Raw genomic sequence first — 19,071 nt, forward strand, 5'->3', positions numbered from 1 at the left:
AATCATAAGTGCTTAACACAGTGTCTGGCATATAAATGCTTCTGTCGTTGACCCCTTCCCTAACTTACCTTGCCAGCCTTATCTCAGATTACCCGCCTCATGCACTCTGCATTCCGGCAGAATTGTTCCCTGAGCTCAGCATTGTGTTTTCCACCTCTGCATTTGTGCAAATCACCCCCATTCTCTGCCTCTCAGAATCCTTATCCTCCTGTAAGGCTCAGCTCAGATGTCCTCTACTCAGTGAAACCTGCCCCAATAACGCCCCTCCCCAGTCATTAGCCCCCTCGGCTTCCTCACATTATCCATCTGCTCAAATGACTTATCTGTGTACGTGGTGTATCTCTCCAGGAACTGTGTGCTCTCCAGGGCAGTCACTGTTTGCATTTTCTGTCTGAGACAGAGCCTTACATGGTAAGCAGCTGGCTGCATAGTGGATAGTGCTGAACTTGGAATCAGGAAGGCCTCAGTGTGTGCCTCTTGGCAAGGCACTTAACCTCTCTGTTTCCGCTTCTGTAAAATGGGAATAATAGTAACATATTCCAGGGGCAGCCAGTTAGCACAGCGAGTAAGAGCACCAGCTCCAGTGTTGGGATGACCTGGAGATCGAATCCGGGCTCAGATACTCAGCGCCACACCCCGAAATAACTGGCCGTGTAACCTTGAGCAAGTTACTTAACCCCAATTGCTTTAAAAAAAATAATAATAACATATTCCACAGTGGTATTTTGAGGATCAAATGAGATATATTCCAAGTGCTTTGCAAACCTCTTAAGATACTAGTATTATTATTAGTAGTAACAATTTCTGTTAAAGTTGAATAGGCAGTTCATGCATTCAGTTTGGCCAGGTGACTGTGGACAGCAGACTCCACAAAACTGCCTAGCAACTTCCAAGGCTTCCAGAATTTCTTTAGTCACTTTGTTGGTGAAAGACAAGTTCTTGTCTGACTCTCAATAGGAGTAACTCACCACTAACAGGAGATATCCCAAAAGGTTTGAGCGGTGTCAGCCTCATCCTCCTTCCCTTCCCTCTTGATACCACTTTCATCACCACTACCATCACCCCATGGGGATAGGAGTCTGCTGCCACCAAAAACCATTCCCTATGTTTGGGGTTATTGTAGCAGGAGGGAGTCTCCTACCCTAATACCAGTAAACACTTTTAGTGCTATACCTCCTGACTATCACAAATTTGGACTACTTTGAAGATAGTCGGGTAATGGCATGAGCATTTCACTTAGTGTTCATGAGCTTTCTACATCCAATTTAACTCCTTAGCTATGAAAATATGTGCATAGGAAGGGCTGACAACTTACTTAATTACAAAATGAACTTGTGATTTGATACACCTGTGTATATATGCATACTGCACATTGAGACAGCATCTGTTTGAGCTGACAATTTAAATGTCTCACAAATTAAATACAGTAGTATTTATTACCATCTTGTGCCATATGACATTATGCATTTTTCTTAGTATGTGTATATATATATATATCATATGCTTCATATGTGCTCCTAGAAAAAAATGCATATATTCTTATATTTTGGTTCTCATAGGAAGTAGTTGAAGCCATTGATCGCAGTGCCTTTATCAACTCTGACCTGCCTATCATAATATCTATAGAAAATCACTGCTCATTGCCTCAACAACGAAAAATGGCAGAAATTTTCAAGGTGAGTGCTAAGTTAAATGGCCAGAGAATATCATGACACCCTTTTGGTCCGTATCACTAAGGTTTTTCCTGAGTTGAGTAGCTATACACAAAACTTACAATTTGAGGTATACACTATCTTAGAACCCTAAAAACTGCCAGAGGTAAGATAATAATTGTAACTACACTCAAACTTTTCATGACTGCATCCAAGAATTCTGGAATGATATGAGGAAATCCAGACCAGTCTTGTGATGTCTTATTGCCAATCAGAAAACACTCAGTAGGCAAAGAAGACCAGGACTTTGAAGCTTCTAATGTATCCCTAGACTAACTTTTGAAATTTAGAGGTGCCTAAAGTATCAGGCATCCTAAGATGTAGTCCCTCCATTTGGAGGTAATGGGGGAAGATGGCTAACTTATTGTTGCTATAATAAATTATTTAGAACTTAATGAATCTATAAATATAGACTAGGAGAAGAACCCAAATGTAGATGTAGTAGGAGTGTACTATACCCCTGGCTATAGTACGTTTACTCCTTCACCCCTGGCTAACTAATTGGTTGGTCTCACTTGCAGAAGCATTGAATGTAGAAAGAAGGGAAGAGCTGACAGGACTGGAATTTGACCAAGGGAAAGTAAAACAGCTTAGAAAAGACCAGGGTATAATTTCTTGAGGAGAATGGACATAGGAAAGAGAGAAACAGTATGTTACCTGCTTAAAATCAACTTGTGTTTTACCTTAACCACCTTCTGGTAGTAAGATTTTTAATTTGTGACCTTGAGGTGTGAGCAGGCTCACATGTTGGTGGGTTTATGCAATAGCAAGAGAAACCAGAGGCATGGTGAGAGCGATGCCAGACATAGGGTGCCCAGGGAAGACCATCTTGCCACTTAAGTTTGTGCTTTGGAGCTCTTGAGTTTTAATTTGCCTGCCAAACCAGAGGAGGTGGTTGCTTGGTCTAGGAAGAAGGTATGATCACCTAGACCCCATAAGTGCTGTAATGCATCCACCTTAATTCCTTTTCTTAGTTGTGTGAGCAAACTGTTGAAACACAGCAGGGATAGAAAAAGACATGGAAACACCAGGAACCAAGAATCTGATTGGATAAATGCACTGACACAAAAGTTCTTAGACTAATGAGAATGGGGCAGAGCTCAGGAAGATAGGTAGCTATCTTTTGGAAAGCCATCAAAGGCTTGGTGTGACCCCGGAACACTATCTGGTGCTGGTTAAACTAGAAACAGTACTTAATCCTTATTAGTGAATCAGATCAGACAGTTTGATCAGTAGCACACCTTGGTGGTTAAATATCTGAGCTCAGGAGGAGTGGAAGGTGGGAAAGGGGAGCTCATTTTCACTCTTGAGCTTTTCGTCTTTTGGTTCTGTTGATGGAGTGCTGGGGATTTGAAGCCTTTTAGATTTTTCTCTTAGCTGAGTCTCCTAGTTGATGGTATAAAGCACTTCATTCAGTGGAAGCTGATTGTGAGCTGATGACTGACCCCTTCATAAAGGGCTTCTTTCTCATCTTCCCAGCTTTTTCTCCTACTCTTCTTACCCTTTTTGCCAGAGACACTCAAAAAAAATGTCTTTCCCTAGTTCTCTACCAAGAGCTTTTAGGGGAAGGCAGGCCTGTAGTGAGGCAGATGTGGGTCTTCCACCCCTGTGAAGCAAAACTAGACATGAGTAACAGAAGTTTACTGTTTGTCTTCTTTTTGATATTTCAGAATGTATTTGGAGAAAAACTAGTTGCCAGGTTTTTGTTTGAAAGTGATTTCTCTGATGATCCAATGCTTCCTTCGCCTGACCAACTTAGGAGAAAAGTGCTTCTTAAAAACAAAAAGCTGAAAGCTCATCAGACTCCAGTGGATATATTAAAGCAAAAGGTATGTTCTCTACACAGAGACTCTAAAAATATTATTACAAACTAGAAACAAAGAACTACTAGCATTGTTATATTTCATGTGGCCTTTGCTGCTATGAAGCAGTTAATCAAGAGAATAAATTACTAATTTTTGGTTGTTTCCCCAAGTAATTAATAAAGCTAGAACTAGAAATTATGGAAACTGGAACAGAGGGAAGTGGAGATGGGGGCAGAAAGAGCCTAGCAAAAGCTTTTTCCTCCCCAGAGAGGGAGAGTACAAAAGAAATGCCCTCCCTGGTCTTGCAGTCTCACTGATGAATCCCAGTGCAGAGGATATTTTGACCAGATCAAAAGCAGTCATACCAGGCAGCCCCTTGGAGGAGGCCTGGGTCAGGATTGTGGCGGGAAGGGGAAGAAACAGGAGGTGCCCAGGGAAGGAAGGATACCCTGTTGATAAAAGGTAGGACCCTCATAATGCAGCCACACCAGATAGCCCTTGAGAGGAAGTGGGAGGATGTAGCAATGGAGTGGGAAAGGGATGGGACCAGGGTATGCTGAAGTCCCTCAAACTGGCTCACAGAGCCAGTTGCTAAATTTTCAATATGAGCATTTAAAACCTTATAAATCAACTATGAGTAAGGACTTGATTTATTGTTTTGTTGATTTCCAGATATAAGAAAATGACAAATAGGGGCGGCCAGGTGGCTCAGCGAGTAAGAGCACCGGCTCCAGTGTGGGGATGACCTGGAGATCAGATCCCGGGCTCAGATACTTAGCACCACACCCAGAAATAACTGGCTGTGTAACCTTGAGCAAGTTACTTAACCCCAATTGCTTTAAAAAAAAAAGAAAGAAAGAAAAGAAAATGACAAATAAGATGCCGATAATGCAGATTAAACTTAAAAGTGCCTCATCTTTTTTTTTTTTTGAGAGTTGGTTGTTAAACATTTATCAGCTCACCATCAGGTGAGTTCTTCAGGATGCAGGGCCCACAGAGGATCAGGAAGGTCTGGGAAGGAGGAAGAATTATGCCACCTCCCCTTCCTCACCCCCAAGGATGGCACCTTGCTACTATATTTGCATTTTGGTTTTCTAAGTTATATCTAGATAAAACTTCCTATAATCCCTCTTCAAACTATCTTTATTTTTGTGAAATTTGCTTCCTCTAGAATCTGTTTACTTTTCTGATATGTTCTATAAAAGGCAATAGCAGAAAAACACTGAAATAGGAAACAGAACCCTGAGTGCTGGTCATGCTCTCCTCCTTCTGCTCCTGTGACCAGTCACTCACCTTCTGTTGGGTCTTAGTGTTCTCATCAGTAAAATTGGCAAGATAGTAACTGCCCTCCCTCTCATGAAGGATAATGATAGTGATGTGGTGAGAATAAACATGGCAGTGCTTTGCACACTGGGAAATAAGATAAAAATATAAGGACTTATTTTTGTGATTTGTTTTATGTGTAAAACTAGTGTGACTAGTTGGAGCTTTTACATGGCTCACATTTACATAATTTTTGACAGTTTACAAATTGTATCCTTGTGCAGTAAATAGTAAGAGTATTGTTATTTTCTTTTTACAGTTGAGGAAATGGAAGCTTAAGAAATAAGATGACTTCCCTCTTAGCTAGTAAGGGTCAGAACTAGGATCTCAAACCCATGTTCCCAATTCCAAGTCCGCTGAGTCCAGCACCTGCTACTATGTGCTGAGCACAGCCTTAAATCCTGAGGATACAAAGGAAGACAAAAATAGTCCCTGCCTTCAACGAGCACACTGTGTCATAGGTGAGATGACATGCAGACAGCTGTATTCAAACAAAATGCATGCGGGGCAGTCTAGAGACAACATCAGAGAGAAAGCACTAGCATTAAGGAGAATCAGGAAAGGCTTCATGTGAAACATCCAGGAAGCCAGAAAGCAAAGATAAGGAAAATGCAGAAGGTTGGGAGTTAGAGTGTCTTGTGTGAGGAACAGCAGAAAGGAGAGGGCGGCTAGGTAGCACAGTGAATAGAGCACTGGCCCTGGAGTCAGGAGGACCTGAGTTCAAATCCAGCCTCAGACACTTAACACAAAAACTAGCCTGTGACCTTGGGCAAGTCACTTAACTCTAATTGCCCTCCAAAAAGCCAAAAAAAAATCCAACAACACAGAAAGGATGCCAGTGTCAGGGCATCATAGATAACTTGGAGAAGAGTGAAGTGTGAGAACACTGGGAAGGTGGGAGGAGGCCGAGTTACAGGATCTTTAAAAGTCAAGCAGTTGATTTCATCTTTGATAGGGAGCCTCTGGAGCCGGTTGAGTGGGGAGTGGGAGTGTGAGTGACATGGTCACATCTGTGCTTTATGAAGATCACGTTGACAGCTGACTGGGTGATAGACTAGACTGGGGAGACATTTGAGAAAGGGAGACCAACCAGCAGGTTATTGCAATAATCTTAGCATAAGGTGATGCCAGGGGAGTGGCAGCATCCAAAGGAGGGAGATGTGTTAGTAGAATGGACAGGGCTTGGCAGATTGAATGTGAAGAATGGAGAGGGAGAGATGACACCTAAATGTGAGCCTGGGTGACTGGGGGGATGATCGTATGCCCCAAGGTAAGAGGGAAAATAAGCAGACAGCACTTGGGAGAAGTGAGGTGAGTTCAATTTTGGGCATGTTGAGCCTAGCATGTCTGTTTTCACCAGTTTCTACCCATTGTCCCTAATTCTTTCTCCTAGAACCAAACAGAAGAAGTGTCTGTTTCCACACAACGATGATGATGATAACAATGATGTTGTTATCAACAAAATGTGCCAGGCACTGTGCTGCTAAGCACTTTACAAATATTGTTTCATTTGATCCTCACAACAGCTCTGAGAGATCAGTGATGTTGTTACACCCATTTTACAGATGAGAATGCTGAGGCAGGCAGAGGTGAAGTGACTTGCCCAGGGTCACAGAGCTAAGTGTCTGAAGATAGATGTGAACTCGGATCTTCCTAACTTCAGGCCCATTACACTATGCACTCTATCTAGGCCGTCTAGCTGCCTATAAATAATAGCCCTTCAAATACTTGAAGACAGTTATTTTCCTGATTTCTTGAACTAATCCTCATATGATGTGAACTCAGGGTCTCTTAACCATTATGATTGTTCTTTTCTGAACATTCTCTAGCTATCAGTGTAATAATATAATGTAATATATATTTAATATATTTAATAAAATATTTTAATAAATAATGTAATGTTTAAAATGTAATATTATGTAATTAATGTAATTAATAAAATGTAATGTTCAGTACTGAACTCAGTATTATAGATGTGATCTACTCAAGGAAGATACATTTAAACAATCATTGCATTATTCCTAGAAGTGAAGCTACAATTGATTGCTGTAACCAAGATTAACACATTGTTAACTCATATTCAGCTTGTGGTATTCTAATGAGATCTTTTTCAGACAAATTCTTATCTCACTATGTTTCCTTCATCTTGTACCAATAAACTTGATTTCTTTTAAACAATGTAATACTTTTGCATTTATCCCAACTAAATTTAGTCTTATCAAATTCAGTACAATATCCTAGGCTCTCAAGATGTTTTTGGACCCTGTTATCCAGTGAGTTAGCTAGCCCTCCCACATCTGTGTAATCTGCAGATTTCATAAGCATCCCATTTATACTTTATCCTGGACAGCAATCAATATGACAAACACCACTTGTCCAAGCATAGATCCTTGGGGCAGTCCACTGGTCATCTCCCAAGTTGACCAGAAAACATTAAATACAGTGATGTGTAGATTAACTGGGACCAAGTAAAATAACTGATTGTATTAATTTATTCCATAAACCTTACAGTTTTTATCTTTAAGAAACTTAATATGCAATGTCTTTTTGTTGTAATCACACAGATTCTTCCTCATTATTGTATTTTACAAGATTCACAGGCATTGATTCACAAGATTTTGATATATCTTCCTGAATTCTTCATGAAGCCCCATTTTTATGAGATGAGACATTAAAAAGAATCAATTTTTTCAAGTCTACCCTTTATTGTAACCCATTTTTAATTGATTAATTGTGCTTTGGCATGACTTATACTGTTTCATATGGTCTTTAAAGACAAAAATCAATTGTCTTCCCCTACATCAAAAGCTGCTGAATAAAATTATTGTTTGTACCAAGTGGCACAGTGGATGAGGGCAGGCCTGGAGTCAGAAAGATAAGAAAGAACAGAGTTCAAATTTGACCTCAGACACTTATTAGCTGTGTGACCCTGGGCAAGTCACTTAACCCCTGCCTACACAAAACTAGAGAAGGAAATGGCAAACTGCTCCATTATCTTTGCCAAGAAAACCTTTGAACAGTTGGTCCACAGGGTCCTGAAGAGTTAGACATGACTAAACAACATCAACATTCATACGTCACTATACTCTTAATCTGGCCACTCAAGTCAGTTCCTCTGATCCCATTGATCCTATAATCATCCAAGTCATTTGCTTTGGCCTCGTAATGACCCCCAAGTATCATACAATTCTGCTAAAATTATTGGGAATATATGCTATTGAGAAGAGATAAAAAGTTTTCTTTTATTAGTGGTTTGTAAAGTTGCAAGATTTCCATAGGAGTACTAACATTGATTCTGGTATTGATACTGTTTCCAGAAGATCTGAATTTTTTTTTTCCTTTAAATGAGCTAAAGTCAATAAATCTTTGATGGAGCTTATTGGCATTAAAAGTTATATGTAAAAGTTAGAAATCAAAATTCAGAAGTTTAATGCTTACATTTCTAAGTTATTTTCATCTTAACAGGCTCATCAGCTGGCATCAATGCAAACGCAGACCAGTAATGGTGGTAATGCCAATCCTACCCCTGCTAATAATGAAGAAGAGGAAGATGAGGAGGATGAATATGATTATGACTATGAATCTCTTTCTGACGGTAAGAAAAGAATACTATAAAGTGCTTAGAGAAATATTTGGATTGTTTTCATTCATTTTTTTTTTATAAATAATGCTGCCCATCAGGCAAGTTCCCTTCTTCTAAAAACTTCTAGACTATAGTTACTTAACATGGACCAAGGAATATAACAGGAATAGCCACTGCAGTCCTCACTCTAGGTAAGGAGTCAGTGTAAGAAAATCCTCTTTATTCTCTCCTCTAGCAGAAAAAAAAAATCAGGCAGGCAGAGGTTAAGTAACCTGTCCAGGATCACACAGCTGATATCTGAGGCCAAATGTGAACTCAGCACTTCCTGACTCTGGGTCCAGCGCTCTGGCCACTGAATCAAAATATGCGGTTGTCATGGCAATAAACACCCTCCCCCTGTAACCAGTGAAACCTCTTGCTCCTACTCTCACAATCCACTCTTAGCTTTCCTTTCACTTTTCTTCAACTACTGATCATTCCATCTAAGCCTCCATCAGATCAACCCAACCCTGGGGCTACATTCTGGGTTGTTGTTGTGGTTGTTTTTGCTTTTTTTTTGGAGGGGGAAGGGCAGGGCAGTTGGGGTTAAGTGACTTGCCCAAGGTCACATGGCTAGTAAGTGTTAAGTTTCTGAGGCCGAATTTGAACTCAGGTCCTCCTGACTCCAGGGCCGGTGTTCTAGTCACTGTGCCACCTACCCGCCCCTTCTGAGGCTATGTTCTGATGCTCTTAACAGGCCCAGGGAACCACAGGTTCCTCGCCACCGCCCCCCATAGCATTTAAGACACATCTTTTTTAGCCCCACTGTTTCGAGTTTCTAACAATAGCTAACTTTAAAATAACAATCTAACATAAGTACATTAGCCTTATAACACAAAGTGCTGTGTACAGTGTCTGGGAAAAGGTCATTAATATTCCTGGAGGATCAGAGGTGACTTCCTAAACAGGTGAAAGAATGAGTAGGAACTCCACGGGTAAAAAAGGAGAAGGAATTCCAGGCAGAGATAAAATAGGGTTAGAGATTATAGGTGACTGATGGGAAAGGATTCTGCCTCTACTGATGAACCTTTGTGGCTCTTACAGTCTTAGGCACCAAGACATTAAATGACTTGTCCAAGGTCACACAGTCACTACTTGTCCCTTAAATCCCTGCCCAAACTTCTCTGTTGCTGTTCTCTTAGTGGGCACACATCTGACCCTGAAGTCATCATTCCTCTCATCATATCTCTCAGAACCATCCCTTCTTCCCACTCACACAGCTCTGATCATGTTATGACGGCACTATTGAAATGACCTTCTAATTGGTCTCACCTCTTCAAGTCTGTTTCCTTTCTGGTCCACCCCCACTTAGGTATCAAAGTGATCATCCTAAAGTTCAGGTCCAACCCATCCACCCCCCCTGTCCTCTGTAAGCTACACTTGCTCCCCAGTGCCTTCAGGATCAAATAAAGAGCCTCTGTTTGGCTTTTAAAGTCCTGTATATTCTTACTCATCTTTCCAGTCCTCTTATATTCTGTTCAGTTCAGCAAAATAAACGCACACGATAAATGTTTGTTGAGTTGAGTTGAAGTCCTTTACAACCATGCCCTTCTTATTTTTCCAGTCTTTTTATACTTTACTCTCCTCCACTTATTTTACTCTGCAGTACCTGCCTCATCGCTGTGTCTCACATTCATCACTCCATGCCTTGATTGCCTTTCACTGGCCATCCTCATCCCTGGAATACTCTCCACTCTGACTTTACCTGCTGGTTTCCCTGAATTCTGTCAAGACTAAACTCAAATTCTACCTCTGGGAGAAGGCCTTTCCCAGAGCTCCCAAATACTAGTGCCTTCCCTCTGAGATTACCTTCCAGCCACTCTATATGAACCTTATATGTATGTAATTGTTTTACATTTTGTTTCCCCCCATTAGAATTCAAGCTGCTTGAGGACAAGGAACATATTTTTGCCTCTCTTTATCCTAGCACTTAGCAGAGTGCCTGGAATAGAGTAATTATTTCATAAATGCTTGTTGGCTAACTGACAGAGAGTATGTGTCAGAGGCAAGACTTTCTATTTCATATCACTAGACTTCAGACTTAGCAGAGACAGAGCCATGAGGGTACCATGCATGTTTAGGCAGTGCAGCAAGTTATATAGTTTGGCTAGAGTGTTATGTGTGAAGAGGAGCGATAGGAAACAGGTCCAGAAAAGTAGAACGGAACTAGGTTGTGGAAAGCCTTGATTGTCAGGCAGGAGGAGCTTTTATTTTACTTACTAGACCATAGGACACCACTCGAAGTTTTTGAGCAGAAAACTGCCATGACCAGATGGGGGAGAGTTAGGATGGCAGAGTAGCAGAAAGAAGAATGACCCATTCAGGAACATTTTGGGAGCCAGGGACTGAAAGAGAGGGCCCAATCTTAGCACTAGGGCAGGAAAAGATCCCTGGTAATATCTAAACTAGTACAGAGTAGAGACCCTTTACTGAATATAATTTTTCTGCATTATGCTTAGCAAAAGAGACACTTAATATTTCTATTTTTCTGCATTTGTGAGATTTTTTTTAGAAAGTGTCACAAACAGAAGATAATAGGCATACTCCTTTCTACTCCCATTCAGCATTCTCTAGAGGTCTAACAGATCTAACACTTATAAAATTGTATTTAGGTACTTCTTTTTTACTTTATTTTTTGGCTAGATTTATCTAGATATGAGATTATAGTTTTGCTGTCTATTTCATCCTATCACTCATTTAACTTTTCTTTAAAGAGTTTAGATGCTACACCATTTGGTGCATATGTGTGTAGTATTGATATTAATTCATTGGCTATGGTATCTTTCAGAAAAATGTAATTTCCCTGTTTATTTCTTTTAGCTAGGTCTCTAAGGGGTGGCTAGATGGTGCAGTGAATAGAACACTGGCCCTGGAGTCAGGAGGACCTAAGTTCAAATCTGGCTTCAAACACAACACAAAAAAAAAAAAATAGCCATGTGACCTTGGGCAAGTCGCTTAACCCCAATTGCCCTCCAAAAAGAAAAAAGAAAAGAAAGAAAAATAATAATGAGGTCTCATTTTGCTGTTGCTTTGTCTGCATTCATAATTGCTACTCCTGTGTTTTTAGCTTCAGCTGAAGCATAATAGATTCTGCTCTGACCCCTTATTTGATGATCTTAAAAGAAGAAAAATATATTTTCTGTTTCAAATGTGTTTCAAATAAAACCATATGTTTGGATTCTCATTTATAATCCATCCTAATAGCTTCTTCCATTTTATAGATGAGTTTATCCCATTCACATTCAGTTACAATTGTTAATTGTGTATTTCCCTCCATCCTGTTCTTATACTTTTTTCTTCTGTTTCCTGCCTCATCTTTACGATTTTGTTTTCCTTTTTAATCTGCTATCCCAATTATCTCTTCACCCAACCCTTCTTGTTTAATTGTTAGGTGAAATGTACTTCTATACCCAACTCTGTGTGTGTGTGTGTGTGTGTATCTTTATGTGTGTTCTTCCTTCCTCTGACCAGTTGAGATAATAGTGAAGATCTTGTGTCATTCACTGTCCATCCCCTGTCTCCCTCCTCATTTCTACTTTAGTACCGTATTTATGTGAGATAATTTTCTTTCTCTTCCTTCCTTACTCCCTTCCTTCTACCAGTATAGGAAGAGGAACTTCCCCTCTCCTTTCTTCTTTTAAGATCATCAAAACATAATAACCTCTTTCAGGTCCTCTGTCTACTTCCTTCTATGATCCCTGATTATTAATTCTGAGGGGATACTTGTATTCCTATATATAAGAAAGTAAACAATTTATAACCTTGTTTTGATCCCCGTGATTGCTCACTTAGGGTTGTTGTTTAATACTTTTCGTAATTCCTATGTTTATATGTCATTTTCTATTCAGCTCTGGTCTTTTCATTTGGAATGCCCAGAAGTCCACTTTTTTGTTAAAGGATTATCCATCCCTGCCCCTGCCATCTCTGTATGATTATACTCAAGTTTGGTAGATAAGTTATTCTTGTTTGTAAGCCTAGATCTTTCCTTTCTAGGATATCATTTTTTAAGCTCTCCATTCTTTAATAGTTTTAGCTGCTAAATCATCTATGATTCTGACTGAAACATTTGGTACTTGAATTCTTTTTTTTTTTGGATACTTGTAATAATTTTTAACTTGAGAGATGTAGATTTTTGGCTATAATATTCCTGGTAGTTTTTATTTTGCAGTTTTTTTTAAGGAGGTTCCTGTAAGATCTTTTAAATCTATACTTTACACTTTGGTTCTAAGAGATCTGGGCAGTTTTGTGATTTCTTAAAATGTGATGTCTAGGCTCTTTTTTTGTATGAACAAAACATTTTGTATGTATGCTTTTAGGTAGTCCAAATATTCTTAAATTACCTCTCCTTAATCTGTTTTCCAGGTCAGTTGATTTTGCCATTGAGGTACCTAATTTTCTTCTATTTTTTCAGTCTTTTGACTTCATCTTACTATTTCTTGATGTCTCATGGAGTCATTGGCTTCTATTTAGTCAGCTCTATTTTTTAAAAATAAATTTTTGTTGACATCTGTTTCTTGAATCACCATAGTTATCTCAAGTATTCTTCTCTCTCCCAGACAGTCATCCCATTTAATAAGTAGTATTTTTAGAGAGGAAAAATATCAGTATAACTGATTAATACATTGAAAAATTCCAAAAACCTATGCAATGCGTAACACCTCCCAGCTCCACAGAGGGGTGGCTTGGTGGTGTCCTCTCACACATCTTTTCATTCAAGTTCTACTTGATCTTTGTAATTTTGTTACATTCAGTTTTTATTTTTTGGTGTGTAGTTTTTCTTTTATTTACATGGTTATAATTGTGTATATTGTTTTCATGGCTTTGCTTACTTTACTCTGCATTATTTCATATAGATCTTTCTGTGCTTTTTTATATTCATCAAATATATAATTTCTTATAGGACAATAATATTCCATTACATTCGTGGACCACAGTTTGTTTAGACATTTCAGAATTGATGGGTATCTACTTTGTTTCCAATTCTTTGTTATCACTAAAAGTGCGGCTATAAATATTTTAGTGTATTTGGGGAATTTCTTCTTATCAGTAGCTTCCTTGGGGGTATAAGTCCAGTAAGGAACTTCTCTGTATGGACATTTTAGTTATTTGTATAACTTCAAATTGATTTCTAACATTATTACACTGTTTCCAGATTTATCTATAATAGTGTTCCTGTCATTCTAAAACCCCTCCAACATTGACTGTTGCCATTTTTTGTCATTTTTTGCCAATTTACAGGGTATGAGATGAAACCTCAGAGTTCTTTTAATTTGTTTTTTTATTTAAGTAATTCAGAGCATTCTTTCATATAGTCATGAATATTTTTCAGTTCTTCTTTTGAGAACTATTTGTTCATATCCTTGGTCAATTCTAATTTTTAGGGAGTTACTTTCTTGGGCGACTTTTATATTTTTTGTTCCAAGCTGCTAATTTTCTTTTCACATCTTTCTTCTATAGCTGTTATTTCTTTTTCTGTTTTTCCCCTTCTGTCACTCTCATATGTGTGGTTTTATTTTTCATTACTTTTCACCTGGCCTGGAGGCTAGCACTGAGTCCTTGCTCTGTTACTGGGATTAGAGCCACAAGCTGCTATTTGCTTCTGAATTTATTCCTCAATTAGAACATGCTAGTACCGCTCCTCTCTATCACCTGGAGGTGTAGGTCCGCTCCCTTTTCTGCCCTGTATCTCTGACCCAAAAGAAAGGATTGGGAGACAAAGCTAGCAATGGAATATGGGGAAAGAGGCACATTATTGCATTGTTGATGGAACTGTGAATTAACCCAGTGATTTTGAAAAGCAATTTGGAACTATGCCTAGAAAGTTACCAAACTATACATACTCTTTGACCAGCTATATACCACTAATAGGTTTATATCCAGGAAGGATTTTTTTTTTTTTAAGCAATTGGGGTTAAGTAACTTGCTCAAGATTACACAACCAGTTATTTCTGGGTGTGGTGCTAAGTATCTGAGCCCAGGATTCGATCTCCAGGTCATCCCAACACTGGAACCGGTGCTTTTACTCGCTGAGCCACCTGGCCGCTCCTAAGCAATTGGGGTCAAGTAACTTGCTCAAGGTTACACGGCCAGGTGTTTCTGGGTGGGTGCTAAGTGTCTGAGCCTGGGATTCGATCTCCAGGTCATCCTGACACTGGAGCCAGTGCTCTTACTCGCTGTGCTACCTGGCTGCCCCAGGAAGGATTTTTTTTAAGAGGAAAAGGATATATGAACAAAAATATTTACAGCAGCTCATTTCATGGTAGCAAAAAATTTAGAAAATAAGAGGGGAGGGAGCAGGATACTGACAGAGACTATGGTAATATAAAGAACAAAAGACATCAATAAAAACTTAAATTTAAAAATAAAACGAACCTCTGGAGTAGGAAGAAATCTTATTAATTGAAGAAATGAAAATAAATTATTAAACTAAACATAAAAGAACCAACAAAAAGAAATTCTGTCCTGGATATGATTTTCATCGACAAGGGGGAATTTGCTTATTGGAATAGTAATTATAGGAGCACCATAGTATTTTTGATCAAAGAAATCCTGGCATAATTTTACATGTACCCTAGATTTGGGGAGAACAGATTTTAAAGGTTTCAGAGAAAGGAAAGGTAGGATCCAAAAGACTAAAATTCATCCTGGGAGAGTTAGAAAGCTCTCAAGAATGAAATACCAACAATATTTTTAAAAAATAGTTATGTTAAAATAAACTGGTTAGAGATCAAGATGGATACACAAGAAAATGACAAACTTATAGTTTAAAAAAAGAAATGTGCAAAAAGATTGAATCAGAGGAAGATAATAGAGGATTGATATAATATATAAAAAGCTTTCATAAAGCTTAGAATGAGCTCAAGCTGATGAGGAAAGCTAAGGACATAACATGTTTTCTCTGTCAGCTGAGAGTTTTAAATGAGAGCAAATCTCTCTCAAAGCCCTTTGTAATAAACAAGACAGCCTTTTGACTATACATTCAGAAACTCTGGCATATAGGTCAAAAGAAATGATTTCATTAGTCCAAGCTTTGCCACTGATGAACTGTGTAATCCTGGGCAAATAACTTTATCTCCATGGGCATTTCTTCATCTCTAAAATAAATTGGTTGGCCTAAATGGTCTCTAAGATGCCTTCTGGCTATAAGACTCTACAATTCTAACAGAGATTTTGAGAAGTGAGGATCTCTGCATGCTCAGAAATTCTATGACCCCTAGATGGGGAATAGAATTTATTTTAGTTTAAAAGAAAAAAAAATAGGGGAAGAGGGGAAGCAAAGTTTGTTTCTCCTACATCTGCTTATACCCTAATTGATATATCTGTTTCAAGCCACATGTTCTCATTGACTTCTGTTATAATTTATGTTACATTCCCATAAAGAAAAAGGTAACGAAAATCCCACTGAAGAATCTCAGATCAAGAAGCCCTGTGTCTTAGCCTGTATTTTAACTGCATCTAATTCTCCATCACAAAAAATGAGTTAAAGGGAAATAAGTCCTTTCATAGCTGTAAATTGAGGGGGCCAGTGGCACAGTAGATAGAACATTGGGTCTGGAGTCAGGAAGATTTGAATTCAAACAGACCCTGGGCAAGTTACTCAACTTCTTTGTCAGTTTACTCAACTGTGAAATGAAGATAATTTCACCTGCCTTACAGGATTGTTATAAGGATAAAATGAGATAATATCTGTAAAAGGCATTTAGCATAGTACATGGCAAATAGTAGGCACTATTTAATGCTGATGCCCTTCTTCCTTACTTTCCCATAAATGATACCCAGGCCACCTTAGCATTTTAAAGAACCCTGAGAAAAAAGGGAGCCTTCAGTCACTGAAGATGATTTCTACAGCATTTGGCACTTTTTACTTTGAATCCAAGAATGCACACTTAAAGTTTGGAGTCTGTGTGCTTTGTATATTCATTTAAAAGCAGTAGCAGTATAAATGTGAAGGAAAACTATCCAACATATTTAAGTTCCCATTTGATCAAACGTTTTCTCTGACTCTGGCTAGATCCCAAATAAATCACGCACTTATGTTCTTGTCCTTGTAACCATATTCTTTTCCTTTCCTGTAATTATTTTCCTGCTTGTGCTGAATGTTTCCCCACCGGTCTCTGTATAGTTCCCAAGTTGTCTCCGGCTAGGGTGATGAGAAAAGAAAAACTGAACATTTAGACAGAACGAATCACATTTTTCCTCACAGACCTCAGGACAAATTTTGGAAGAAGCACTGTGATATTGTGGAAAGAAGACTGGACTGGAAGTCAGGAAACCCATCGTCTAGCCCCTTCTCTGACACTAATAATTAACAGCCTTGTCCAAATTCATTTTATGTCTTTGAACTCACTTTTTTATTTGTAAAATGAAGTAGTTGGACTAGATTATCTCCAAATTCCTTTTCGTCCCTTAGATTATATGATCAAAAGATGGGTAATTGCTGAGAGAGAAAACTACAAAGAGAAAAAAATAGGGAAAGAAGTTTGCAGAGAGAGGTAAATATGCAGCACCAATAATAGCAATAAAACAAGTCAGGGAAAAAATAGACAGCAAGATTAAAAAGTTTAAAAAGGATAATTTATTTGTTACTAATCTAGAAGACAATTAGGTAATAGTAATCTGGCCTACATAAACTGAGAATTTAGATTTTTCCAGCTCCTAGATAGTCTAGGCCAGATCATTTTGACACGGATTTTATCCCAGGCCATAATATAAATTCGTACAGCATATAAAGATACTATCTTCTTCTGGTGAAATTAATCTGTTTCTGCGTGTTTGAAATGAAACAGTAGTTTATAGTAAATAAAACATGCCAGTAGGCCTTATTATTATATAATGGATTATTAATTATCATGGAAAATACTTTAGTTATTGCTAATCTTTGCAATGTCATACAGGAATTTTGAAGTTATAAAGTATTCCTCATTTCTTTTGTTACTTTTTATTCTATGCTATTCTTGTTGTTTAAACTCTCCTAAGCGCTTCAGTTTAATTTCTCTGGCTTTATGTCTTAATTTTCTTTACTTTTTATCCTCTGTCTGACTCTGTTTTTCTATAGCAGATATCCTTAATGCTTCTCCTGCTCCTAACAGTCAGGAAGGTAAAGGCCATTTGAATTGATCATTTTAACTGCATGAATTTCAGCATTGTATTTTAAACTGCTTAATATTGCTTAGCATGAAATTGTCGTACCTCTGCAAATAAGTATTGGACAATAATTTCTGTATTTCTTTTAGTATTTAGTAGCCTTCATGGCACTGATTTTGGTATGAGGATATTTTGGTCTATGTATATATGGACCAGAATAGTAAAACATGAACTAGATGTTAACAGATCTATAGTATAAAATACGAATTTGTCATTAAAGCTGTTGTTGTTGCCTTTGCATAGGGAACATAATTTTTAAGTAATTAAAATGCAAGAGTATCTATCACATTTTTTTCAATCTGCTGATTGTTAACACTACAAATTTTTATGATTGTGGAGCTACTCATCTTTGTCTCTCAATTAACAATGAGATGTTGGGACATTTTCCAAATTTCTATATTTTTTCCTGGTTTTGACATTCTTGAAGCTAAGTAGCTACATTAAATGAGGTGGATTAGAACATAATTTATATTCTGATATACTAGTATTTGATTACATAACCAGTGTGGTCAGTCATTTTATACAATATATCATTGATACTTTTCATCTTGTTATAAAGGTTAGGACACTTCTATGTGACAACAAAACAACTTCCAACATCCATCAATTTCTTAAAGTAATCAATAAACTCAGTGAAGAAGAGCAGAGTTGTACAAGTGATTAAAAAGCTGGTCTTAAAGTCAGGAAGAAAAGAGTTCAAATTCTGCCTCTGAAACATAGGAGCTAAGTGACCCTAGGAAGTCATTTAACTTCTAAGTGCCCCAGGCAACTCTCTTTAAGACATTATAGCTGCAGAGCCCATATTGATCTGCATTGGTAGAGGAAGTTTCCTTACTGGGAGTTCCCTATTTCAATGAAATCAAAGGTAAGGTCCAAAAAAAATTTTAAAACCTCAGTGAAAGGGGCGGCTAAGTGGTGCAGTGAGTAAAGCGCCAGCCCTGGAGTCAGGAGGACCCGAGTTCGGTTCTGGCCTCAGACACTTAACACCCACACAAAAAAAACCAGCCGTCTAAACTTGGGCAAATTACTTAACCCCAATTGCCCTCCAAAAGGCAAAAAAAATAACAAAAAAAAAACCCAATAACAAAAAAAACCTCAGTGAAAAAAACTTATTCAGTCCTATTTGTTTTCTGGAATATTTTTATATCATGAAGAGACAAGTCAAACATGAAAGTATTTTCAGATATTGAGCGTTTTTCCTCTCTGACATAGAGTAAGATCTACAGTGGATCTGTAATTTTAGTTTTGTTATATTCACTGAAGGTATTTTTACTCATTTGCAGACAACATCCTGGATGACCGACCTGAAAGTAAGTCAACTAGCGACAAACTACAGTTTGAGTACAATGAAGAAATTCCCAAGAGGATAAAGAAAACTGACAGCTCTGTTTGCAACAAAGGAAAGGTAGGATACATATTTTCTCTTCAGCCACAAATTGGCATAAAACAAGATTTAATTAGTTGT

General features: G+C 38.2%; 1 protein-coding gene across 4 annotated transcripts in view; it reads left to right on the plus strand.

Moving 5' to 3' along the window:
* PLCE1 (phospholipase C epsilon 1) overlaps window positions 1–19,071 on the plus strand; it is a 372,466-nt gene that overhangs the window by 297,497 nt on the left and 55,898 nt on the right. For all 4 annotated transcript variants that reach the window (XM_069099269.1, XM_069099271.1, XM_069099270.1 and 1 more), the window contains exons 18-21: window positions 1,560–1,676; window positions 3,383–3,541; window positions 8,306–8,435; window positions 18,890–19,011. In XM_069099269.1, the coding sequence (XP_068955370.1) occupies window positions 1,560–1,676; window positions 3,383–3,541; window positions 8,306–8,435; window positions 18,890–19,011 (528 nt within the window). The remainder of the gene's footprint in view (window positions 1–1,559; window positions 1,677–3,382; window positions 3,542–8,305; window positions 8,436–18,889; window positions 19,012–19,071) is intronic.

This window comes from Petaurus breviceps, unplaced genomic scaffold, assembly GCF_028583685.1.
Source record: "Petaurus breviceps papuanus isolate PSGF00001 unplaced genomic scaffold, PetGlider_PUasm1.0 37, whole genome shotgun sequence".
NCBI classification, from domain to species: Eukaryota; Metazoa; Chordata; class Mammalia; order Diprotodontia; family Petauridae; genus Petaurus; species Petaurus breviceps.